This window comes from Solea senegalensis, linkage group LG12 (assembly GCF_019176455.1).
Source record: "Solea senegalensis isolate Sse05_10M linkage group LG12, IFAPA_SoseM_1, whole genome shotgun sequence".
NCBI classification, from domain to species: domain Eukaryota; kingdom Metazoa; phylum Chordata; class Actinopteri; order Pleuronectiformes; family Soleidae; genus Solea; species Solea senegalensis.
This window is the reverse complement of record NC_058032.1, coordinates 17,721,056-17,747,739: the sequence shown is the minus strand read 5'-3', so window position 1 is coordinate 17,747,739 and position 26,684 is coordinate 17,721,056. Positions and strand designations below refer to the sequence as shown.

The 26,684-nt window shown below is 41.8% G+C and overlaps 2 protein-coding genes across 6 annotated transcripts in view; one reads left to right on the top strand and one right to left on the bottom strand.

Annotated features, from left to right (window-relative positions):
• afap1l1a (actin filament associated protein 1-like 1a) overlaps positions 1–19,849 on the top strand; it is a 35,240-nt gene extending 15,391 nt beyond the window's left edge. For 3 of the 4 annotated variants that reach the window (XM_044040270.1, XM_044040267.1, XM_044040269.1), the window contains 18 exons: positions 5,927–6,052; positions 6,950–7,033; positions 7,120–7,199; positions 7,644–7,779; positions 8,258–8,353; positions 8,450–8,664; positions 9,486–9,665; positions 9,855–9,938; positions 10,476–10,551; positions 11,922–12,041; positions 12,121–12,332; positions 13,288–13,433; positions 13,553–13,625; positions 14,089–14,203; positions 15,796–15,963; positions 17,087–17,262; positions 17,384–17,500; positions 18,702–19,849. In XM_044040270.1, coding sequence (XP_043896205.1) covers positions 5,927–6,052; positions 6,950–7,033; positions 7,120–7,199; positions 7,644–7,779; positions 8,258–8,353; positions 8,450–8,664; positions 9,486–9,665; positions 9,855–9,938; positions 10,476–10,551; positions 11,922–12,041; positions 12,121–12,332; positions 13,288–13,433; positions 13,553–13,625; positions 14,089–14,203; positions 15,796–15,963; positions 17,087–17,262; positions 17,384–17,500; positions 18,702–18,728 — 2,231 coding nt within the window. In that variant the 3' untranslated portion in view covers positions 18,729–19,849. Of the gene's footprint in view, positions 1–1,799; positions 1,965–5,926; positions 6,053–6,949; positions 7,034–7,119; positions 7,200–7,643; positions 7,780–8,257; positions 8,354–8,449; positions 8,665–9,485; positions 9,666–9,854; positions 9,939–10,475; positions 10,552–11,921; positions 12,042–12,120; positions 12,333–13,287; positions 13,434–13,552; positions 13,626–14,088; positions 14,204–15,795; positions 15,964–17,086; positions 17,263–17,383; positions 17,501–18,701 lie in introns of those variants that run through there. The other variant, XM_044040266.1, reaches the window with a different exon arrangement.
• LOC122778404 (gamma-aminobutyric acid type A receptor subunit pi) lies at positions 19,544–26,347 on the bottom strand. 2 transcript variants are annotated; one of them, XM_044040271.1, is made up of 10 exons: positions 26,071–26,347; positions 24,439–24,509; positions 24,182–24,294; positions 24,003–24,070; positions 23,648–23,865; positions 23,006–23,088; positions 22,179–22,316; positions 21,924–22,076; positions 20,441–20,634; positions 19,544–20,327 (listed from the first exon to the last, which is right to left on the bottom strand). In XM_044040271.1, the coding sequence occupies exons 2-10, from the start codon at positions 24,489–24,491 to the stop codon at positions 19,995–19,997; spliced, it is 1,353 nt and encodes a 450-aa protein (XP_043896206.1). In that variant the 5' UTR covers positions 24,492–24,509; positions 26,071–26,347; the 3' UTR covers positions 19,544–19,994. The 2 variants fall into 2 exon arrangements, with proteins under 2 accessions (XP_043896206.1, XP_043896207.1); XM_044040272.1 differs by having other exon boundaries at positions 26,225–26,347.
• Between the last annotated feature and the right edge of the window lie 337 nt (positions 26,348–26,684).

The window sequence follows — 26,684 nt, the reverse complement described above, 5'->3', positions numbered from 1 at the left end:
CCAGCCTCAGAGTCTTACATCTGGACCACCTTATCGCAATACTGTTGCGATAAAATCTGTTTTGAGAACTTAATTTATGAGATTAAACAAAAATTCATCAAAATGAATCAAAACAAAATTGAGGAGGAAGATTGGAGACAACTTTGAGCTTTTTTAGATTTTAATCACAATTTTGAAGTCCATTATTTCACTGCAAAGTAATGCAGTAACAAGTCACATTGCTATTGTGGCCGCTGTTATTATTTTGTGTAAACATTTAGTGCATTGGCACTGTGTACCAGGAGACAAAGATTTACAGAGTCATCTATAATTCAATTGTTATTGTTATTAAGGCTTTAATTCCTTAGCTACATGTTGAAGTTTCAATCCTGTCCCTTACTCATGTTGTCGTGTCATTTTCACAGCAGGCATTGCTGTGAAAATGGCACATATAGTGAGTGAGAGCCTGCATTTATAGGAGAAACAGTGTGGTTTTTTTTTTGTGAGTGTGTGAGTTTCTGCACTGCTGTGAATTCAACTGTGTTTGCCTGTGTGCGCTCCAGGGTTTGTTTGTGCAAAGTTGGTGCTGCTGTGATTGAAGGCAGCGTGTTACATCGTGCTGGGACACACAACTCTGCCCCAAAGGCAACATGTCATCCACGTGGAACTCCAAAAAGTCTCAACTCGCCTCTGCCTTAAATCCACAGCCTGTACCTGGTCTCCTCTGTATCATTTTATATTTTAAGATATTGATGATTCAACCATTTTATTGGAATGAGTAAATGGTGCTAAAAATGCTCTGACTTCTGACTATGATATTAGAGCTGTGTATTGGTAATGTTAAAAGTCTGAGGAAGACGATGATTTGGTTTTCTTAATGTCATGTAAACACGTTAGTCCGACTACAAATGAGCTATAGTCTTAGTCGGACTAACATACCTGGATAATGTGATTCATAGTCCAATTACTCTTGCATGAATACGCTTAGTCGGACTGGAGTCGAACTTGGCGTCCTCCCTGGTCTTTGACCCAGAAGTAGGACATGATGTATGAACTGCACTGCAGTTATCGGAAAAGGACAAAAGCGATGGAGGAGACACTTTTGGACTTTTCGCGATTCACATGTACAGCAGGTACAAAACACCACAGCACGATCCATCTCACGTCGATCTGGCTGTTTGCTCTTCTGTGTCATAAAGGTCAACAGTACGCACTAAATAAATGTACTTTCTCTTCCGCATGTATACTCGGATTTGGCAAGTTGTCTAGTTGTCTGTCGTAGTCAGACTATGGCCTGAGTTCGATTAAACGGTGCACGTAAACATACTGACTGTCAAGAATATATACATATAGAGATTTAAAGAATTTTAAGAATCAATATAGTATCACACCATGATGTAGCTCAGTATTTTATTTGTAACAATATTTTCTATCGCCCCTATGTAATATATCGGTGGGTTTATTTGTATGCTCGGGATGGCAGACACAGTCTGTGAGCGGCTAGTTAAACATTAATAAAGTACACCAAGGTAAAGAATGTGCAAGAATAAAGAATGTGAGTTAGCTATCAGTCCACATGTGTGTGTTTACACAGCAAGGCTTTCCCAGGTGCTATACGATCCCTGGGATTACAGCAGAGGGGGGGTTCAATAGGGCTTTACGCACACACACACACACACACACACACACACACACACACACACAGGCACCGCCACCACCACCTCCTCTCTACCCCCAACAAAAGAAAAGAGAGGAGGGCAGACAGGGTGTGGGAGGGGGGAGTGGAGGGAGATAACAGATCAGAGGGAGGAAGAGAGGTAAAGGCAGCAGTAGGCAGCTCGCCTGCCTCTGATACAAAAGACTACAGGAAACACACACACACACACACACACAGACTGTGGAATATCTCACACACTACCTGCTCGTGTATGAATGAGTTTTAGTTTTGTGGAAAATGGTGGGACTGTCATCCACTACTGTTGAGGGTAAGTGTGACAAGTTTTTATAGCCCATGTGTTCTAATGTTGTGATATGTTGTTTTACTTTTGTTGTGAATATGTTTGATTTGGTAAAAGTGTTTTTATTAGGCTGGTGACCTTTTTATGTAGAGGTGCTTTTCTCTGCTTCCTGCTCGGGGACACAACAGATGAAAACTCTGGTGCAGCCACTAAACTGCACTCTGACTCTCTCAATGAAACGAATAAACTAATAAAAATCAGCACAGAATGCTGAACAGCATGTAAAAATGAGAAACATGGTACAGATGTGTAGATTTACTGTTTCTGAACAGTGTGAAGACGTACAAGGTGTGGAGCTGTAAAGGTGAGACTGAGACTCCAGGTGATGTTTACTGCAGCTTTCAGTCCTGATGAGGAAAGGCAGTCATTGTTAAGAGGTTGAGAAACCTAATGTTTGCCACACAGACTGAGTGAGTGATGCAGCACTGTAACTTTTTTAATCCTCTAAAGACTTTCTTGTTGGTTTGCAAATTCATGTGTGGTTGGCTGGAATGTCTGCCTGCAACAATATTGTGAAACAGAGTTGCTCCAGAATGACTGAATTTGGTCACTTTCGACACACATGGAGCAGTGTGTGTGTGTGTGTGTGTGTGTTAGTGTTGGGGGTGTACAGCAAGATAAGCAGGCTCAGTATGAAGACAGCCATATCTGCTCTGAGGTTATATTATTTTCTTTATATCAGGGTTTGTTGGACATGTTAGCACAGGTGTGCAACTCGCTGACATTACTTATCCGCCCACAGCTCCCCCTCTTCTTTCCCTCCCTCAGCAAGTCTGCTAATGTAAGAGTCTTTGAAAAGGTCTGAGTCTGCACCGTTAAACAAACTACTCTCTCTCTGTGTGTGTGTGTGTGTACAAATGCACTTTGCAGAGGCTTGCACTATTAACAGGGTGAGGAATGTTTCTCGTGTTTAACAGCTATTGTCAGGGAGGTGTGAGGAGGTAAATGTTTGGATGAGTCTAGTGCTTTCAATAGTTTCATACTTTCCCACACTCATCTTTTTTTGGCAGCTGATTTTTTTTTTGTGTGTGTGTGTATGTATTTATATCTTTTGAGGACATTTTGTCTGGGCCCCACAACTTTAAAGAGCTTTTTTCAGCATTAAGATTTAGGGTTTTAGGGTTTGATTTAGAACTAGAGTTATGGAAGGGTTAGGCTTAAGCACTTAGTTGTGATGGTTAAGGTTGGAGTAAGGGGCTAGGGATGCATTATGTCGATGATGTGTCTTCACCGAGATATAAAAAAGATGTTTGTGTGTGTGCGGCCTTGTCAGGACCAGGGGTCGTCATAGAGACCAAAAGCTGTCCCTCATTTCTGAGCAACTGGTTACGTTTAGGGCTTTAGGACTAAGATTAAAAATTGTGGTTAGGTTAAGGTTAGGTTTAGGCATTAACTGGTTAAGGTTAAGGTCAGGGATAATATACTGTTTAGGTTATACAAATAAACTGAAGTCAAAACGAGTCCTTAAAAGGAAAGCTGCATGAACCTGTGTGTGTGTGTGTGTGTGTGTGTGATATGCCCTCATAATGTTTTTGCTAAGGTTTAAAAGACCCCATGTAATCATAGCTTAGATTAAAGTCAGGTTTTCTCCTCCTTGTAGCTGCAAATGTTTCAATTTCACTTTGGTATGCCTTTGATTAAACCTGATCCAACCTGCTTTTATGTTGTATTATCGTCATCATATGTGTGTGTGTGTAGTTTCCCTCAGGTGCTGGGCTCAGAATCTGTTTTATCTGCCTTTTTAAAGCCCTAACACACACACGCACACACTATGAATAGTTGCAGCAACAATTAAAAGGATCATGTGCCGTTTTAGATGTGTGTGAATCCATGTGAGAAGTGCGGTGTGGATTATAAAGGCCTGACTGGTGACCTAAGGGAGGTCTTGTGTGCCTCACTCACATGCCAAATACTACACAGTGATTCAAAATGGATAATCAGCTTCATGGAACAAGTGAAGTAAAGACTTCACACAGACTCCTTGAGAGCACCACTTGGATTTCTGTGCAGTATGTGCTGACTGGTGTAAATCTCTCTGTGCTGTATATGAGTCACGCTGTGGCTGAGGTTCCTCCACTAGATTAGGGGAAGCCCAGTGGTTCACTCGAGCCAGAATCCCAACAGCTGAAACCTCTGGCAGAGAGACAGCACTGACCTGGCCAAGCCAAGACTTCCCTCGCTCACAAGTTGCCTTTCCTTCCCTTAACTCCACTTCCTAATTTCTGCTGGTTGAATTAGATTAATGAGGAAACATTCCATGTCCCTCCATTAATTTTCTTCTCATTGGGCTGCTTCCATATTTTTATCACAATTGATGGAAACCGCTCTTGTTAAACAGGCCTAGGAAAACACACACACACACACACACCTACTGTTGTCTGTGTTTGTACTCGGGTACATGTGTAAGCCCATAGGAAGACCCACCTCAGGAAAGTATGCCTGTTTTCAAGGAGTGGGAGCAGTTGGAAACATGGAACACACGCATCACAGACACACACCAAGATACATCTTGACATATACAAGAACACTGTGTCAGAATCATTTATCAACTCTCTGCCTATTAATAAACTCCATACACATTCACAGGGTGACACGCCTCACTAAATACACAACACATAAGCCAGAACTCCAGTATGTTTCAGATGTTGATGCATGTTAGATGTATGTACTGGTGTCTGTGTATAGTGCAAGGCAGGGTCTTGTTTCCATGTGATTGCCCACCAAACAAAAGAGTTTTCTGACTCAGTGAATGTCCCATGGTTGACTCCAGGCAGACGCATGGTTCAGTGGTTCCAATGTCAAACTGCATCCATCGCCTCATATGAGTGGTAGGAAATTCATTTTTATTGACCTGTTGTTTTGCAAGGTGAAAGGACACAACTCACAAGGAAGTGTTGTGATAAATAAAGGACCAAGAAGTATTTTTAATTTATCTTTCTATATTTGAGTGCCTCCAATGTCTACTCGTACTTTATGGACTACTCTGGGATCCAATGCTGTGTTTGCTCTGGTACACTGTCGAGCACACGACACAAAAGTTTTCATAAAACTGGGCTGAAGGTCAAAGTAAAATAAAAAAAAAATCAACAAATGAATAGATGATGAAAATAATCATTAGTTGCAGACAAAGACCAATGTGGTTGAACTGTGAGTTAGAGATCTGCAGCAAAAATGGATGTTGTGATGAAAACACTGCAGGAAAATGGGGAGGACATGGAGACGGAGTGGTGGCATTTGCTTATGTGTCTGCCATGATAACGGAGGGATCCACACACACACACACAGCAGAAGCAGGTTGCAGATCCGTTCTCAGGGTGTTCACAGCTGTCAGAGGGAGACGGTTTGTTTAAGTTCTGTTCTGAAAACAGGGCGTGGACTCCATCCCTCTTCTCAGATCAACACCACAGTGTGACTGATTGCTGGAGGTGTAGGAGTCTGACGCAGCTCTTCCTTTTGTGAGTCCGTAACTTGAGCTTTTAATTCACCCTCTCAGCATCAACAGTGACAGTTGATTGAAATGTGGGTTTGTGCCCATCTGTCTTTGAGCCAGCGACATGTTCGAGCTGCTGAGTTTAGGTTTTTACAGGATGTTCGGCTGTGTTCAAATTCTTGTTTTGGTGACTTTGTTTCCACTTTTTTTCTTTGTTAATGAGCAATTAGCAAACGTGTTTCCTGTCACTCCACTGCTCTGTCATTGTTTAGTCTGTGGAGTGACAGACTACGGAGGGAGAGGAGGCAGACTGTGAGAAGGTGGCAGATTGATATTGACAAACTGTGAAGCCAAGTGACAGAAAATGAAAGGGGGACAAAGCAGAATGGTCTCTGACATCCTCCTGGGATTTGTTTGGACTTGTCGGCATAACCTTTGCCCTCTCTGCTGATACACTGAACTTGTGCCCCCCTGACCTTTGCCCCCCTGCCATGTCCAGCGATGGAGGTGCTGGTGAACGAGCTGGGAGCTCTGCTGAAGATGCTGGACCAGGAGAACCTCAGCTCCTCCACCCAGGAGAAGAAGACGTCTGTGTGGAACCTCCTGCAGCAGATCCAGCCATCAGGTCAGAGAGAGGAGGGAAGATGAAGTCACTGAACAAATCTCTCACATGACATCGTTAGAGATGTTTGTGCAGGTCATTGTACAGATGTTGTGTTTCATTATGGATGTTTTTCCAGATGAAAAAAACCGACAGTATTCAGTTTAGTTTTGAAATGCATATTTAAGCCAATCATGTTTATTTACAGTCTGTAAATGATAGTGGCAGCTGCATCCTTTCATTTAGAAGCTTTTACTGCTGTGCCCCTTCAATTCGATTCAATTCCGTTGAATGAAGGTGAAAAATTTGATTCCACGATGCACTGCATCCTCAATTTTCTGCACACGAGGAATGGGATTGAATGTTCGATCGCTCATTTGATTATAAAAAAAAAATCTGATCATTTACCTAGTTTGTAGTAGCAAACATATGTTAGTGGACTGCATGTGTATTTTCCAGAAGTGATGAACTTACAAGGTTGTTGAATGTATCTTGTAGCCGCTCCTCCAAGCTCAACACAGTGTGAACCCTTCATTACTTTTACAAGCTTACGGCATGTAAGCTTATAAAAGTGCTCTTTGTTTTCAATGTCTGATGTAGAAATGCAATTTAAAGTCTGTCTTGTAGGTTTGGCTGGAGCTCTGGAATTGTGTTTTTTAAATATGAATTTAAACGTTTCTTTACAAATGCAATTAAAACATTCCATCCCCCTGAAAAACTAAAATAATGCTTCCTCTTCTACCAACTGGAAAATCAACAAGCAATGTGTTGCGTCGATACTGAATTATGTGCCGTTCCATCGATGAAGAGTTGTTTAGATTAGAAACCATTTTCACCACTTCTAGAAACTGAGAGTGTTGGGAACGAGTCTGATTTACTGCTCTTTTCTTACCTTTCATGTTTTTTTCTTCCTCCTTTCAGTGTCAGGGAGAGACTACATCTACATGAACTCGGCAGTTTACAGAAATGGCACCAGCTTTGTCGAGTCCCTCTTTGAGACATTTGGTGAGTTTGCGCTCCAGCTCAATGCCATAAAACACACATGTCATTGCCATTTAATAAGCTGCATTCATGTGCATTATTATTTATAGACTGCGAGCTGGGAGACCTGAAGGATGTTGAAGACGATATAAAAGAAGACACAAACACCCAAACCGACACTTTAAAACAGGCAAGTTGCCAAAACACACCAGTGCATTCCAAACTTCTTTCTCCTTCCATAAATATCAGTTCCATGTGAAATATTGGCTGTAAATCCTGTAAGTATGATGACACTGTGTGTGTGTGTGTGTGTGTGTGGGATGTGTGTTGTTGCGTATCCATCTTTTTTTTTTTTTTTTACATTCTAACCAAAATCCAGCTTTCCAAGGAACTTTTTACCCTTTATAATGTCATATGTAGAAAAAGTAAAGAGGGAGGGGTTTCCCATGTACATATGCTCATCACTCTGAAGACTTATTGGAAGAGTTGACTTGTTGGGATCCACCCAGAGACTAGGCTACAGTACAGTATGTGTTGATGATGCAGTTTCCTGGGTGAAGAAAGGCAATCTGTAATAGTTGTGAGGGAAAGTGAGAGATGACATTCATGTTTATGTTTGTGTGACCATTGGCAGACCTCGACAGACTCCCCGGCCCCGCGCTCAGCTGACTCTCCTCCCCCTCTGCCCACAACGCCTCCTCCTGAGGAGTATTATGAGGAGGCCGTACCTCTCAGTCCTGGAACGATGCCGGAGTACATCATCACACGAGGTCAGCATCGTCTCGCCATGAAAAACCCCATAATAAAAAGCTAGTGTCACATGGCAGAGTCGTGGCCTTGGCGTTTGAATGTTCTCCCATGTGGGTGTGATTTGGCGACCTGTGTGATTGGCGACCTGTCTAGGACATGATCAGCTTCATGTGGAGGATAAAGTGTGAATGAATGAATGAATGCATGAATAAAAAGATTGTTTTATTAACCCTGCTTTTAACTGACCTTTTACTTGATGTTATTGTTTGAAACATTTGATTTCTTCCACATTTCCGCAGTGACTGAATGTGGTCTTTGCAACAGCATTTCTTATTGCTTTATTTAACACTTTTCATTTTATCATTCTAGCTTGTACTTTGTCATTCCCTCATTTGGGTTTGGTTTCATCCTTTTGAGCCACTTTGAATGATTGATTGATGGTTGGGTTTACATTGATGATTAAACACTCATTCAAGATTAGTTTTTTTCCATTTCCAGTCCGGTCCAGCCCTCCTAACTCTATAGAAGATGGGTATGAAGATGCCGAAAATAACTACCCCACTACCTGCATAAATTCACACCGTAAAAACTCTTGTGAGTTAAGTTCACAGTATAATTACTGAGTTTAAACAGCCTTTTTGGTAGAAATATAAAGAGCTCTGTTCATTTTCTCTGTCGCTGCTCCTCCAGACAATGATTCTGACGCACTGAGCAGTTCATATGAGTCGTATGAGGAGGACGAGGAGGAGAGGAGCCCCGGCGTCCGACTCACTCATCAGTGGCCCTCAGATGAGAGCTCCATGCCTCCTGCCAGAGACTGTCGCATCTGTGCCTTCCTGCTGCGCAAGAAACGCTTCGGCCAGTGGGCCAAACAGTTCACAGTTATAAGAGAGAACAGACTACAGGTAATGTACAGTCACATACTCTGCTTTTTATTTTATTTTAGACATTTTACAGTTTTCCTTTGCTATAAATTGTATTTGTTTTCTGTTTTTTCACATGTTCTGAGGTCCTTTTGCCTCTTTTCTTTCTGTAAAGCACATTGAATGTGTATGATGTGCTATACAAATAAATGACAGGGCCATAACTGGGTCAGGAACCACACCACAGATTTTTTAGGGGGCTGTCAAATAAATTTTGAGTGTTTTTATCCCAGTTATTTAATTTGAGAAGTATTAAATAACCCATGCATAAAATGAAGTTATGATTAAGGTATCACACATGCAGCACAGTATGGAAATGGCTGCTTTATCTATATGTTAAGTCTTAGGTGTTACATGGAGGTCATCAGATATTCTATGGCTGATGCCGATCTTAATATTTGGTGCTGAATAATTTTTTCTGATTAAAATAACAGTTTAAAAACAATACAAATTATGCACAAAATTGCAAAGTGTATTTAACAGCTATTATAGTCAACCCTATACCCTAATGTGGTGGTTAAAGCAGTAGAAGATGAATGAATGAATGAATGAATAATGTATAAACTTTTGTATAAGACACCTTTGGATGGAAAAAAAATAATATATGACTTAGCCACATTTAGTTTCTAAGAGCAAATAATATGTAAACTGGCATAGGTAAGTAATAATCTTATTCATTAAATCAAAGTCACTTGTATAGTGAAGTGTCATCTTTAAAAAGTGCGTCCTCATATAAAAAAGAGGAATACTTCTCCTTGAACCTTCTGTCTCCTATAAATAATGATGTCCTTTTTTCTTTGCAGTGCTATAAGAGTTCCAAGGACACGTGTCCCTATGTGGACCTGCTGCTGCCCCAGTGCACTGTGGTCTATGCGCCCAAAGACAGCAAGAGGAAGCACCACGAGCTCCGCTTCACTTTGCCTAATGGCGATGCTCTGGTGCTGGCGGTACAAAGTAAGGAGCAGGCCCACAGATGGCTGAGGGTAAGCTGCATCCTGCACTGCACATATGCACATACATGTGTCTGCCATTATAGAGACCAGTAACACAGCCAGCAGTCATGCTGACAATCACTGGAAGTGTGTGCAAAAAAAAAAAGAGAGAAAATAACTCAAAAGGAATTCACTGTAAAATCCAGATTGACACATGTTCAAAAGAATGTTTCCCCTCAGGTTGTTAGAGAGGTGTGTGGTCAGAGCGCAGGCCCTGAGGAATCCAAGTCTCCCGTCGCTCCAAGAAAAACTGAACTTGACAAGGTAAGTGCAGAGGAGAGGAAGTTTGTGTTCACATCCTGTCATTTTAATCCTCAGGACAATAACTCAGCTTCACAGTCAAGGTGAGGACAAGTCAGTAGCAGGGTGCAATTGTGTTGTCAGCATCAATTCTATTACACAATTGTTTGGCCTGTAACAATAAACAGTGATTCCCAGAGATAACCTGTATTTGGCCTCCAGAACAGAGAGGAGGTATGCACTGCAATTGGTTGTGAATGATGAGGGTGGGAGTGAGTCAGTGTGTGTGTGAACACGCAGATGCTCTTTTAACTTTATGTACCTGTCGGAACAATCTGCAGAAAGCAAACATAAAGACAGAGTGAGGAGAGAGCAGCTGCCATACATTTGGACGGAGGAAAGGCAGAGGATGTTTGTCATTTCTGTGTATGGCGATGATGACACAACAGGTGGAAACATACGACAGCTTGTTTTCCGGGGCTCAGTTAGTTGTCTCTGAGTGAGCGGACAGATTGTTCTGGACGCCGCTGCTGTAAATCCTAATCTGTGCTTCTTCCTCAGAGGTTATCTGCAGAGAGGAACACGTCAGACTCTGACAGTGTGGGTGTGTCGGCTGGAGACAACTGCAGGGAGAACGGTGAGGCGGAGACTCAATCGTAGGGTTTCTGTACGGTACTGGTCAAAATCACTGGATCAGATAGCGGATCAAATCCAATATGATCCAAAAACCTTACATTTCACAGAAATGCTTCATTAAGCAGAGCTTGTCAAGTTTGGACTGTTTATTTCTTCTTAAAGGGAGCATTTGAGTATTTGTTTTATTTGTACACATCAGACAGATGTGGACTCGTATGGGGCGCGAAAATGTGGTATTGATCATTTCTAATCAATACACAAGATCTATTACACACACACACACAAAACAGCTTATCAGTGTTTCCCCCTCAATTGTTCCCCTGAATTGCATCATCTCATTCATGGTTTTCATTAGCAGCTGGAGTCTGTTCATGAATCTTAATATGGCTTTATATATTTTTAAGTGATATTTTTTAATAAATAAGTTTGTCCAAGATGTACTCTAGTTGTATTTAATCGCTTTCTTTAACTGGCATGGAACACATGACCCTCAAAAATACTATTAAAGCTGATATGCATAACTTGAAATGATTTTGTTTTTGTTGTTGATGTTATTCTTTGTGAACAGAAATAATGTAACACTACTTGTATGCTCCACCAAGCAATACTATCAGACCTGACTGTGTATACAGTGGTGGGAGGGGAAGTTAGGCAGTTCTGTTTTAAAGCTGTAATATGTAACTTTTGAGTTGGATCTCATTGTTAAAAAAAGTGGATATTCAGCAGTGTGACAGGATGTCATTTAGAGGCAGCGGGAAGACAGACATTACGCACTTGGTGCTTTAAACAATTAAATTGCAGCCTTTGTGCAGCCTAAATTTGGGCCCAAGTCTGCACATGACCTTATATCTATACTGCTGCATTTAAGTTGTGAGGGGTGGGTGGAGGAGGTGGTAAATTTACACAACAGTATGAACAGTATGATTTCAGAGTTGTGTTAGAAATAATTGGCTGTACAATCTGGCTTTAATTACATTGCACAAAAAAGCATTGGCTCACATAAGGAATCCATATTCATTTGGGTTTCTCTTCGCTATTATTCAGTGCCAAGTTGGATATATGAGAGCATTCGGAAACATCTGACTTTCCATGTTGTAATTACAACTTTCATGTTGACGTGGCTGTTTACATGTCAGGAAGATGGATGCAGCGTAGGGTCACACCAAAGTTCAGCACTCATTAAGACAACTGAGCTACCTATGAAAACAGAGAATCCACTGAGGAAGACCAAGAGAAGCAGATGATGGCTTTGTTGTGTACACTGAGTTAAGATATTGCTTTGATTTGACTTTTATCTAGTCCACAGCTTTCTTTTCTTCACTATCCAAAGATGAATTAAAACCAATTATGGAATTCTTTCGTTTGGTTTAGGCAAGGTCAAACGAGGGGCTTTGGCTGCGGGCCGTAAAATCACACGCATCATCAGCTTTTCCAAGAAGAAGCCCCCGCGGCCAGGTGATCCCCGGACGTCCTTCAGCGACCCACGACAAGGTCAGACTCGCACCTCACGTCACTCTCTAGATCTCCAGGTTGGCAGACGCGTCATTTTGTTTCCTTCCTCGCGACGCAGGCTACCTGTCAGTGCTGGTGAACCAGGTGTGGCGGGAGCAGTGGTGCTGTGTGTGCAGAGGGTTTCTGCTCTTCTACCATGACAAAGGAGACACTCGAACCTCGCTGCCATCACTTCCTCTGCAGACCTGTGAGGTGTTGCCGGGACTTGGACCCAAACACCCATTCGCGTTCCGCATCGTGCGCAGCAGCACAGAGGTGGCTGCACTGGAGGTAGAATATTTTCATTGTTTTGTTCTTGAAGCTTCACTCGTGAACATTTTTCATATTGTCAAAGGACTGTGGTGTGAAAAGTGCAGCCTAACCAAAAAAAACAAAACAACGCACTGAAGATGATCACTCAAATCTGAATTTTCCTTCAGCTTTATGAAGCATTTCATTGCCTTGTAGCTTCAGTGGTGTTGCTGCCATCATTTTGGTTTTATGCTTATCGTCAGCAGTATGAGGTAGCGGTTTTTGAAGCTCTGATGAACCCACTGATCAGCAGCATACAGAATAAAAAAGCAGCAAGCTAAGGAACTTGCTATGAACATTTAGCTCTTAAGGGGCAGGATATTTTGCTCTGGAGTCAGGAAACCAAAAACAAAGTTAAAAGAAAATGTTTCAACTGTACTTTTAAATCCAGGCAAATGTCTTAAACATTGAAACCGTTGTCAAATGACGTTGAAAGCCTGTGTTTTTTCTTTATAGCATTATTTAGGCAACATTTCCGCACTGCACACATGAAGTGATTTGTTTCATGTCATGTTGGAGTATGACTGAAAACACAAAGAAGTGCCCACGGAATGTTTCAGAAATGAAGTCTGCAATAAAAAAAAACCTTAACTTAAATGCTTATTTGCCCTTCCCACCCCTGCAATACTGCGGTGTACACACAAAAGCTCCCTCAGTCAGGTTTGTTTCACTTGACAGAGCATGGATTCAGATAAGGGACAATGTTACATTACATTAAAATAACATCACCAAAAAAGTTACCCACTGCACCTTTAATTTAGTGCCCACAAACATGTCTCCAAGATGAATGTTGTTGATGTGTCTGCTGAAGGTGTGAGTAGTTAAGTGTGTGCTAAAAAACGAGGTGTTTGCAGCTTGTCCTACTGCCGTCACATGGTCCACAGGCTGTAATGTTTAACAGTTGTCCCGACTGATTTGTCCCAACCCCCACTAGGCGAGCAGCTCTGAGGAACTTGGACGGTGGCTGGGCGTCCTCTTGGCAGAAACGGGCTCTGCGACAGACCCAGAGTCCCTGCATTACGACTACGTTGATGTGGAAACCATTGCTAACATCCGCAACGCTGCGCGCAATTCCTTCCTGTGAGTGAGACGGCGAGTAGGGGGGAGTTGGGATATTTGGTGGAGGTCAGTGTAAGGCCACCGACCAGAGCAGTGATGCTTTGACCTCATTTAGATTTCCTTTCTCTCTCTGACTGCAGATGGGCCACCTCTTCCAGCAGTGCCTCTACAGACTGCAGAACATATGACGAGGTCCCTAATGAGGAAATGCAGGTGGGGAATGTGCTTGGATTCACACACATTTTAGGTGTAATGTCTCACTTTAATATGACAAGACTGGATGCTGTCTGTCTGTGTGTGTGCAGCTGCTGGGGACACTGTCCCCGGTGGAATATGACTCCCCCTATCAGTCACTCCAACAGACAGATAGTTCTCTGTTACACGCCTGTCAATGTCGGCTTTTTGTCGGCCAGAGAAAAAGCACTTTGTGGGGAAAAGCAGTCAAGACTGGTGAGAGGAAAGAAAGAGGTCAAGGCACTTTCACAGCCTGTAAACCTCTTTCTTAACCCCGCTGACATGGACTTCAACGTGCACTCCTCTCCACCTTCAGATGCAAACATACACACCTCAGTGGTCAAAAGCCAATAAATCTAAAGGTTTATTGCTCTTTTCCTCCCCTCTGCTCATCCTTCCCACATCTGTCATGACCTCCCACCCCCCTCTTTGCTCCACCCAGTCAGGGGAGAACCGCAGGCAGCAGTCTGGGAATCAAGGGAAGCGCCGCTCAAGTTTCTCAAGCAGCGACTCTGACAAAACCAAACCACTAGTATCCCTCAAACGAAGCGGCTCAAGTAAGTGTGACTGGTTGGTTTTCAGTAACATTTCTGTAATGCCAGTGGTCTGACCTGAGCAAGACCCCATGAACTACATCGTGAGACTTTTTAAGGGCTTCTTATTCTGCTAGTGTTAGTATTTCACTGATACTAGAAACACACAGTTAGTCTTTCTTTATTTAACATGCACAGAAAATGCAAAGAATGCACTTAAAGGGCACCGTGATGTCATACGTGTCTTGAGCTTGCAGCTTCAATTATTTTCATTTTCAATCCATTCATTGTTATGTTGACTTATCATTCTTAGTATTGTACATGCACATTTTAGTCTCATTCCTATTAAAAGAAATGTAACTGTCATGTGGCTGTCACTTTAAAGCCTGCTTTTATTATTAGAGTTTGAAGTGAAGAGGAACTGAACCTGATCCTGGTGGAACACCTTTTGTAAATATTGCAAAGTTAAGGTTGAACACAACTCTCCACAAAGCATGAATGTTCTTTGACAGTTTGTTCATGTCGGTGACATACTGTGATCTGCATGAACCACAGGCATTAGAAGTACACAGTACAAACTTTATTACGAGTTATTCACAGAAACACTCGCCACCAACCAGGCAGCTGAGATGTTTATTTGTAAGTACAGTTCAGCCAAGTCTCTTTAGATGCTTCATGCCTGTGGATTTTCAGTTTTTCACCCCTCCCTGCTTTCCATCTGTCTCTCTTGCAAAATAAATAATCAAGTATATGAATAAAAAATAACCGTGACAGCAGCTTGACATCCCGAGGGGGATGCAACTAATTCGACAGATGGCTCTTTTTTTTAATATTTATGTCACATATGAGTTTCAGATTCAAGAGTTTTATTGTAGCTCGTCCAGTCATTCCAGCGCAGTACCAGTTCACCCACAAGTCATAAAATCTGAGCTCTCATCTGGCTGAATATTCCCCCTTTTTCCTCTCCTCTTAATCATCCTCTCAATTTCCATCTAAAATCGTTTCCCTTTCCTCCTTCCTTTCCCACATCCTCCTGTGTCAGCTGGACTCTGACATGCAAGCAAAGGAGATGAGCGTCCAGGGTTTAGGAACGTGATATTGGTGTGGTCGGCCGGCCGGCCGGCTCAGTTCTCTTCGCAGTGCTGTCTCACGGGTCTTCACTGTGACGTCTTGACACATCAAAGACTCTCCTGGGCTGAGAACTTTACGATGTAACCTGAGATTTATAAGACACTCGCATTAGAGCCGCCGTCTTACCTCCTGACCTTGTGTCTGTGTTGATCTTGTGACCAGCGCAGGTTTATATATGATGCAGATTCTCATTTTCATTTTTCCTCCATCTGATAAAAATATAACTTTCAAATGAAAAAATAAAGTGTAGTGCACCATCACGTTTTTGATGTGTCTTATACTCCTAATCAATCTATCTCTAATCATATCCCTATTCTCTCAAAACCATCTCTGAATTATAGAAAAGGTCAAACTGGTGGTGTCCTCTCCCCACTTAGTGTAAAGAGCATGACCGTGAAAGGACACGCAGACGGGTCACTGTCAAATATTCTGTCTTCTTCCCATAACCTTTGCACATCTGACCTCTTACCTTTGCTCCCACTCAGACGGCAACCAGTACGGAAGGTATGGGAAAACACGAGCGGAGGAGGATGCCAAACGTTACCTGAAAGAGACAGAAGAGCTGGAGCGGGAGAGAGATGGGATACGGAATGCACTGGTGACTGTTCGACAGGAGAAGAGAGAGCTGAAGGAAGAGCTGAAGACAGCCTCTGGTGAGAAGATATGATTCCAAATGCTGAACCAGATGCTACGAGCCCTGGTCTGTCCACAAATGTTTTGACCAATTTATGTGTTGTTTTTTTACAACCAACCAGTGTGGATACCACTTAGGTTTAGTCTACATGAAGGACTTGTGTCTCTGTTATTATTGGATATGAGAGGATGTTTCTCTGCAGGGCTGAATAAAATCTCATTATTGTTATTAAATGTGAAGTAAAACTAGTACTTTTAAATCTAATTCATTTTAATTAATGAATTAAGTTTCTCACTTGTGTCTTAGTCATATGTGATAGTAAAGATTGACTACACTTCTCGCGTAACTTTAAAGAGGTCACTGAGGTACGAAGGAAGCACTTTTCAGTATTTTTTTTTTAGACTTTTCAAATTATTGATAAAATTCAGCAATTTAATATAATATAATACAATAATACAAATACATTTTGGAAGTGTTAACATACATTTTCAATGCTGTACATACTTAAGTTGGAGCTAGTTTCTTTTGGGTAGGCTAATTATAGATATCAATGTGGAAGAAAATAGATGAACTTTTCTTTGATATAATAATAATTATGACAACAATAATGACTGGTCTAATAACAATAATAACTGGTCTCCACACCCCGCACCATCTTGTCTGCCACGATGTGATCGCCACTCCTGAGGTTTTGAGCGGATCAGTCAGGCAAATCTCACTTTCTGTTTAAAATGGCTGACTTCCTGTTGGGTGAAGGTTATGTTCTCAGACATGTTCAGGGTGGGTTTCTTGTCTCACGTTTGAATTTTCCGCACAGATAGGTCAATGTACGGCAAAGTTACAGCACGCTTCCTCTTTCAGAAGACCGACTTCCTGTTTCACTTCTCTTGTCTCGCATATGAATTTTTTGTGGATACAATAATTCGAAACTGTAAAATATTTCTGTCACCACCAGAGGGAGCTGTTTTCAAACTTCATTGTACGTCTTCAGGGCGGGATTATAATCCAGAGCAAGTTTGGTTCAAGAGTTATAAGAGTTTTGATCTTGTATTTTGAAAGTGTGTCGCCATCTAAAACACATAACCTTGTTTTAGCCTTAATGAGTCTAATTTTGTTTACATTTGTGTATTTCTGTGGAGCAGAGAAGAGAAAGAGCTCCCTGAACAAGCGTTTGTCCCATCTGGAGGAAGTCTGTCGAGCTAAGGAGGCAGAGAGGGTGGACCTGGAGTTGCGACTGACTCAGGCCAAGGAAAACCTCAAGAAGAGTCAGGCAGGTGGAGCACTGGGTGCACCAGTCGAGGCTAAACCACCATTTAAGGTGTGTTTTCTGGATTTCTCTTGAAAGATTTGTGAACATGCACATAATATACACAATTTTCTGTTAACCTCTTTTCTATCTGTGTGTGTGTGTGTGTGTGTGTGTGTGTGTGTGTGTGTAGGTCACCAGCAAAAAGAATCAGTACAGTGAGACATTACCGGTGAACTGTGCATCAGAAATGCGTAGGAGGCCTCCATCTGTTTATGCTTCCTCTGGAACTGTCATGCAGAAAGCAAAGGTGACATTTATCTTAGCGTTTCCCCCTCGTTCCTCACACATTTCTCTGTCAGACTCCACAGGAGGTTCAGCGTGAGCTCTGGGCTTTCACTATTCACAGTGTTGACATTTACAGTGAAGCGCCTGTTTTTGTTTAGTGTATATTCCATAATAACATTCAGCACAATGAAAACGAGAGAGAACTAGACTTCAATGGAAAGAAAAATGAAAAATGGACCCAGTCCTATTGGTTGAAAAGCCCAGCAAGAAGAATATAAGTAAAAGTTACTGTTTGAATACAAATCGATCGGAAAAGGATCCTTCCTCTAACTTCCTTTATAATGTTAATAAACATTTTCCTGAGGAGTTCATGTCATAATCTCTATTGTTGGTTCTTCTTCAAACAAACAAAATAAATGTTCTAAATGATGTTCCCATTTAGAGGGAAATTGTGGATTAAGCACAGCATATGAGTGCACACCACTGTGATTGACAGCTAGTAGCATATAATAAGTGCATGGTTACAGTTGACATCCATTTGTCTTCTAACCCATAGCACAGGCACAGGAACTGCCTGTAAAGACACCAAAGGTCAAACTCTGAAAGAGACTTGGGGGGGAATAAACGCAGATGAACTCTGAAGTCAATATAAGTGGAGAGTTTTAACGATTGAGAGATTTCCTTGTTCTTGTGTATAAAACAAGTGTCTATGTCTGTGCTCAGGACAGAGAGCCTCAATCTCATGACATCAGTATTCAAACAAATGATCAGTTCTTGTTGGGTCTTGTTGATATCACTTTGATATCAACTGTTTCTACTTAACTTAATGATAACCAGGTTTGGCAGATTTTGACCTGTGTCATTGTCAACATTGCAGTTTTTAAGCCAGTGTCATTTTTTATTATTTGTGGGCTGCCATGATATAATTGCTCATAGACATTAGTTTAATTGTGCTTATTGGGTTTTTGAGAATGAGTGGAAGCCACATTTATGGATAAACATTCTGTTCAAATAAGTCAATTAATGCTGTGCTTACTTTGAAAGTTGTGATAATGAAACCTAAATTCTCTGTTCATCCCTGGTATTGCATTTTGTGTAAAATTCATTCAAATTCTTCTCTTATTATAGTGTGTAATGTTTTTCATCGTCACTTACTTTAAATTATCTCCTTGAGTATTATTTCCACCTTATAAATAAACATCCTCATTTTTCTATTTCTACAGGAATGGGAGTCAAAGAGAGGAACCTAGGACCTGTAATCTGACCTGTAATCCCACTAAGGACATCAACATTCCCTAAACACAGAAAGAAACTGTAATGAAAGAAATCAGCCACTAGGCGGAGGTACATCTCACTGAATATTTACCCTTGTGTTTCCTAAAGAGGACTTTTTTCCAAATCTGAGGACTTTAAGGATGTCACAACATCTGTATCTAGGTGTTGTCCTTGTCTGTGGAGATGCAGATTCAAGGAAAGAGAGACACAGGACAAGTGTTTGAAAAAGCAGTCGTGATAGAAAGGCAGCGCAGAATTGTGCTGCGGTCAGGTGAAATGTTGAATGTGCCATACATGTGATGTATGTGTTGGAGACTAGGAGGAAAGGAGGGAGGAGCCATAATGTGCCTTTTATTTGTCATGATGTTTTTTAGTTCTGCCTGTTCATACTGAGCCATGACTACTGTTATGTATACTTTATACTTTTAAACTGTTCTTTTCTCTTCATATTCAGCTCAGTGCCATAGATTGATGGATTGAGAGTGTAATTACTTTTCTGACTGCACTCACCAGCTTCTTCTCAGGTTGAAGCTGTGCTTTTCTGCTGAATTATTTGGTTGGAACAAAACCTTCCATCCTCTTCCCAACTTTTTGAAACCATCTTTCCGAACGAGAAAATCTATTTCATTAACCAACGTCTTTGCTGAATCTGTGGTTGTCTTTTGCACTTTATTGTTCCTCTACCTAAATAAGGTGTGGAAATGTTTCGTTTCCCGTACATGTGTTCATCTTCGGTCACCCGTTACAATAGATATACATCATTTCTTCCTCATTAAAAAGCACCAACACGTTATCAGTCACTGACTTTTAATGTCTCATGATATGCTGCGAGGTAAATGTACAGTATATGATGTCATACAAGCAAACATGAAAGCCATCACAAGCAAAGCACCGTCTGTCACGTAATGAAGGTAATTTAATTTAGCGCAGTATAGTTGGGTGCAGTCCAGGCAGTTACAGTGAGTCATTTTTTATAAATGAAATTAAAGTCATGTTTATGATAACAGCTGTCATCACACAACTGGTTCCTCAGCCTAAATTGTTGCTCTTCATCAAAGTGAAGCCCTGTCTGAAAATGTTAAAGTTTTTTTTTAAATTTTAAAAACAAAAACAGGCTTTTGCCAAATGCTTGCATGGTCAGTTTTGATCCAGGCAGTGATGACTGCTACTGGGTCTCAAATGAGGAGGTAGAGCAGCTTCAAAATGGTGACATTAACTATGCAGCCGTTTGGAACCAGCGCTCAGAGAAAGAGATAATAAAGCCAGTAGAGGATATTGACAAAGAGGAACGCTGTGGGGAATGCTGTGCGGGCGTGGCGATCAATATTGTGTGGATTTTCCACAACGAAGACCGATGCTACCCTGCGAGATGCATCCTTCACTGAGGACAGGCTGCAGCCTTGTCCTTGCGTCTCGTCTTTGGACCCATCGTGGTTGTTGGCGTCTCTCTTCTCTGACTGCTCCGTGGCCTCCTCTGCAGAAGAGCTGATCTCCACAGACTGGTTTGGTTGGGCAGCCCTGACGATGGGGTAGCAGCTGGTGCCGTTGGATTCTCTAAACTCCCTCAGAAGTTCCTGACGGATAAAAAAAATACACATGGGCTGATGCTTACAATGTCTGCGTTATCATGACATGACACTTCTGCTGTTTTTTCATCTCATGCTTCAGTGCAAACATTTTCGCTCACTCTCTGTAATTCCTCTATAGTCTGGTGCTGCATGGTGTAAAAGTGGGCGCAGGCGTACTCCAGCAGTGCCCCAAAGATGAATGTGAAGCAGATGCCCAGGTAAACATCGATGGCTTTAATGAAGCAGTTTGCATTAGGCAGGGAAGTCCGGGCACCCATCATCAGAGTTGTCATGGTCAAGACTGTAGTCACTCCTGTAGAAGAGATTATATAGTGTCTTTACATCGATCATTAAAGGGGACAAATATTAGAAATGTATTATATCAAGTCAACATTTGGCCATGATGTGCCATCAGAGATTAAGGAAACATGTTACATTGAGATAATGACTAATGATAACAATGGTGCACAGCTTTATATGTGGCCCACAGACAGGTTTGGGGTTATAGTCTAATGAATAACTCACAGTTATTCATTAGACCATCCTGTTGCAAACCTAAAAAGCCCCGCGACATCTCTCAAAAATGTCTCGATCAGAGAAGAAAAACATATCTGCGGTGGAGATACGTTTGAAATATAGATGGATAAAAGCACAGATGACAGGCGATCTGTCCAGGGTGTACCCTGCCGTTTGTCCTATGTCAGCTGGAGGATACAGTGGTAGAAGATGGATGGATGGAAAACGCAGATTATACTGCAAGAAAGGTTAACTCACTCTGTCCATCTCTCCCTCTCTACCATGCATGTTGTTGGCGGGTATACCTGTATAACATAATGGATTCACAGCCCGTTATTGTTGCCTGGTCTTATCCTCTCGTCATGTGATCATAACATAATGGATTCACAGCCCGTTATTGTTGCCTGGTCTTATCCTCTCGTCATGTGATCATTCTCTGCTGCTGTGACTCTGACATGTGAGAATTAATCTGTGTGTGTTTGCATATGAACATGGTGAGTATAAAAGCAGCTCCATGTTTCTGTGTTCCAACTTTTCAGCCACATTCGCCAATATTTTTGTTGTACATATTTTACATATATCCTCTTTAAATAATGTTTTCCCAGCTCCTCATTTTGCACACTGATCTAAACTCTAGTTTCATTGATTGTGTGTGATACACGTTCAGTCAATCCAGGATAGGAGGATACATCTCTGAACTTGAGGCACTGACCTGCATCACAGTTGAGAGGTTGCCTGAAGTAAGACTGCACAAAGTATTCAGTATGGTCAATGATGGTGGGAAAGAGGACATAAAGTAAGAGAGTCATGGTTGAGATGGTTTGGTCACGTGCAGAGAAGCGATAGTGATTGGTCAAAGGATGTTTGCAGATGGAGCTGTCAGACAGGTGGAAACAAGGAAGACCACAGAGAAGGTTCATGGATGTTGTGAAGAAGAACATGAGGACAGTTGTTGTAAGAGAAGGAGGCAAATGATCCGCTGAATATGATGATAAGATGCACGTTTACCTTTATCAACACATTAGTTACTGTACCCTGTAAATATCCCTCTACATGCTACAGCACAAAGTAAAATATATTATTAACCAATGCATGTTCGAGCTGGTACAGAGGACTGGCTGATCCAGAAGGAGACCCAGGAGAGAACCACCAGCAGAATGGAGGGAACATATGTCTCCAAGATAAAGAACAGCACATTTCTCCGCAGTGCAAAATGCAGCACCAGCTTGGGGTATTGCCCTGAGGAGAGGAGCAGACGTGGTGAGACTGATTCATCCGAGAAATACGTTGAAATATGCATCTGTACATGTGAAGGCAATTCTAGGATTTGAAGTATTGTACCTGTTTCGTACACAGCCTCTGAAACTGATGTATAGTAGCTCTCGACACTGTACTGAGCCAGCCGCAGCGTGTCCAGACCCTTCACTGAATCATTCCCTCTGGTCCAGTAGAAAACCACATCCTGCAGGTTGTAGCCCCCTGACCACACACATGCACACACACACAAAATGAGCCACATCCAAGTATGTTATGGCTGATTGATATGGCCAAAAACATTATGATTAAAAAAAAAAGTTTAGTAATTATTGTGATAAAAGTGATCAAAAATAAAGATTGATTTTTAATTATGGACATAAAAAGATTAACACTGGCTTAACAGTAGGGCATCTCTCAAATCTGAGCTAAAATATTCAAATGACATGCATTAAATGACAAAATGAATAATGTGTGTTTGATATTAGAGGTAGACAGATTAGTTGGCTGGGCTTTGGCAGTTTTTTGATTATGTGTTTCATGATTGCATTATTTTTATTTAAAGTATTTAGGTGCATCGCAGTGCAATCACAAAATGCAGATTGGAGAAAGGACCATAGGTGCTGTTCAATAAATGTTAACAAGTTGTTAACTGTTCTATTTATCAGATGGAGGCTAAAAACATATCTGCAACAGTGGCATCAAAAATCAGCCAAATTTCAAGATCAGCCACAGAAACATCTGTCGACCTCGAACCCAATACTCGACTCCTGTTGCATCGTTATTGAAGACAATAATATTGGGATCCCCAACCCTTAGATTTCACCAATTCATTAGTGAAGAATGGTAATGTGATGATGATTCCACATACTCGATGAGGTGGAGGCTGATGGGAGCTCACAGGTTTTACTCACAGCTCTCCAGCTGCAGAGTGCACACCTGTTTGTCCATGGGATACTTGGTCAGGTCCATGTTGCAGGCGATGGTGGCCGTGATGCTGTTGTGTATATATTCACAGCGAGAACGTTAGCGGCCTTCACAAACCAAAGACTATTAATCAATATTTAGCGAGCATGAAAAGCTCTGAGCCCCTGAGACTGTGCCTGAGACTCATATCTGAAGTGTCAACATTTCTGATGGATGAGTTATTTATTAACGGCTGACGATCTGAAGGGAAAGATGTGTTAGTATAATGCAAAACGGGTTTTACCGCAACAAATATGATTTTTATTTCTAACATAACTACCGTAAAATCAGACACTGTCGAGTCGGGAACCAAAATTCATTCCTGAACATGAATGACACATGAATGACGACTGTCCAGTCACAGTGAGGCCGTCTTATCAGTGTGACATGACAGAGAAAACATTGTGACTCATGAAGCCCCATTTTAAGAAACATCGTTTTTCTGTCACTTTTCATTTCCTGTTCTTCCAGGTCAGTTTCCTCCTTCAAACTTCAGCCATATCTGAAAAGCCCAGTTTGTGACACATGGAGAAGAAAATGCCATTAAATGTCAAATCAGTACACCTTAAGGACAAAAAAGGAGGATGTACCGCAGAGCGTATAGAACTGTCCCGTTGCTGAAGATGCGTATGAGGCGGTTTTCCACTGTGACGTCGTGCAGGAAGGAGCGTTTGGAGTCAGGGATGAAGGTGTCAGGGATCCAGAGCAGTGACACCAGGCGTCCGTCCAAACTGACACTCTCATTTCCAGGAAAGACCAGCCTGGAATCACGCCAGCGCTGGCGGAGGAAGATGGTCGCTGTGTAGTCCTTGGAAAAAATGCCGTAAATCATCACTCATTTATCCAGTCATCCATTCATTGTTTTCAGTGACACACACACACACACACAGCCTCATGCTTCCTCATTGACGCACCAACAGAGAAGAGCAAAAAGCATGATCTTACCATATTGATTTCAGAGATGGCATCAATACTGGCGATATCAAGGCTCATTCCAATTTCCACAGGGCCTTCTATCAAAGACAGAGACCGAAAATGAGTCTATTCTCAATTAGGGGACACACGGGGACACAAATGACCCCTGTTTTTGTGAGCGTTTGGAAATGAAACCATTACTTTCCTACCATTGAAATTAGGTCTGAGGTAGCGGTTATATCCTTTCATCAGCTTCTGAATTGTTGGCTGAAGCTGAGAGTCGTTCCATTCTCCCCAGTGATGATTATGAAACATACAAGTGCTGATAGAAAAGACAGAGATGGTGGCAAATGGACAATAAATGTGCCGGGCATAAGCAGATGATTTACATTTTCAATCAATACGTTGTAAATATCACAAAGTGTGCATGTGTGTGTGTGTGGGTGTTCGATCTTAGGGTACTCACCCCGGTGCAAACGCCAGGCTGAGGAGCAGAACCGCATGCAGCTGCTCACACATTTTGGATTGTCAGCAGCTCTGGTGGTGGGGGTGGGACACAGGCCACACAGCATGAATTACTGACCACAAATCATACTCCTGCACATTTAAATTTTAATGGGATAACGCAGTTTCACCATAGGGGGGCAGCACCTCAGCCACTGCAATCACAAAGCTCAGGGGAAATCTGCAGCACAGCAGCCACTCTCACACTTGTGACGTCTCCCTGCTCCAATAGTTGCCAAATTTGCTGAACGCTTCTATTGATTTCCACCTGCCGCCTGCCTCTGTGAATATGTCCACAGTAGCTTCATTTAGCTGTCACTCACACACACACACACACACACACACCGTGGCGTCTGTGTGACTGTGGATAACGTTAAGTGCAATTAAAACGAACGCTGACACTAAATGTAACAGCTTAATCATTACAGGTCATCTTTCATCATTCATTTAAAGCTGCAGTGCATTCATTTTTGTTATTTTTTCCGTCTGTGTTTGGTTGTCGTTCATCTAAAAATGGCCTCTGGCAAGCAATACTATCAGACCTGGCTGAGGGAGACGTCATAGGTGTTGTTTTTTGAGCAGGAGAATTCACTTTGTGCGCTAACCCTTTGTTTTTTCAGTCACACTCACTTTAGTAGCACTATGTTGTTGTTGCTGCCTTTGTCTGTTGATTTAAAATGAATCACTTCCTGTGTGCAGGACAGGAATGTCACTGGTCAAACTGAGATGTAATAACTGCTGTACTGAGAAACACCAGTGTGTGGAACTGATGAGCTTAATCACATTGATGTGACCTCATTATTATGTGACCACACAATTTGAATGACTGATATCAAGGAGATTTGCATTTTGTCCCACAGTGACCACAAAAATGAGTAATACCTGAACACACACACATAACAGGGATAAAGCAGTGTCTAAATGACACATGAGTGCACTCACATATTTACACATTAGTGTGTGTTGTATAGTCACCTGCTGATTTATGTGACCACTACCGTGTGGCTTAGTCACAAAGCCGCTGTCAGATCTAATCTCATTATTTGATTTAAATTCCTCTTTGTCTGATTTTTACTCCCCACCACAGTCGTCTCTGTCTCGCTGCCAAAACCCTGTGTTCCCGTCTTATTAATCAGAATCAATAATGCATGTGTTCACATTTGCAGCCGTTCCCAAAGCAAATGAGTGAAACATTAAACATTATACCTGACATGTTGCCAAATCCTCAGCAAAAGCATTTCAATTAAACATCCAATGTATTATTCACTCGGCATATGAAGACATTTGACTGTTTTAGAAACAAATCTGTTTTCTTTCATGTTATTATGTACAGTACTTTAAGTCTGTTGATTTAATTTTTTTTGGGACTGCTTCAGTCCACACTTCATTAATCACGTGTACTGGCAACCGTTCAAAACGGATTGCTCTGCATTTTCCTTTCTTTACTTTGACTCAGAACCAACATAGAATTTGCCATGCAAATCCCCCCCATAATAAATCATTTCATCTCTCTGTACACATTATCTCCACCTTTTCTTTTATTTGTGCACATTTTGTTTTTCAAATCTCAGATTCCTCTGTCCCTCTCTCCTACCTGTGTCAATCTTTCTCCACTCCTCTTCTCTCTCAGCTCTTTCCTTTGTTTTCCTCCTCCACTCTTCTGTTTTCCTCAGTCCTTAATGTTGCCAGTGGCTGAGTTTTTCAGTTTCCTGAATTTGTAATTGAATCCCAGTGTTTCTTCCACCTACCAATAAATCACAGCTGCTCCTGTTCTGTGGCCGCGCTGGTGTGAGTGGCGACTGTTGGTTGTTTTAGTGTTTGCGCTTCTCCCTCCGAATCTCTGCACAGCTTTATTCATCTCTTTACTGAGCCACTGCGCACCCCCTCACTCACTCCCTCCCTCCTTCCCTCTCTCTCTCTCTCTCTACTTACACCACTCAACCTCTCATTTACACTGCATCAATCTCTCACTCTCTCTCTGTCTCCCTCTCTCTCTCTCTCTCACACACACATTCTTGTATAGCTATATAAAAGCAGGTCTTAACCAAGGAAAAGCTGTTTAACGTTGGGAGGATCAACCAAAATGTGAGGACTTTCCCACAATGCGCTCACTTCCATTGGTGCATACATTTTCTTGTCCTCACAGAGACATACAAGTACACACATGTTTGTGCTTCACTCATAGTGAGAACCCTCATAGACATAATG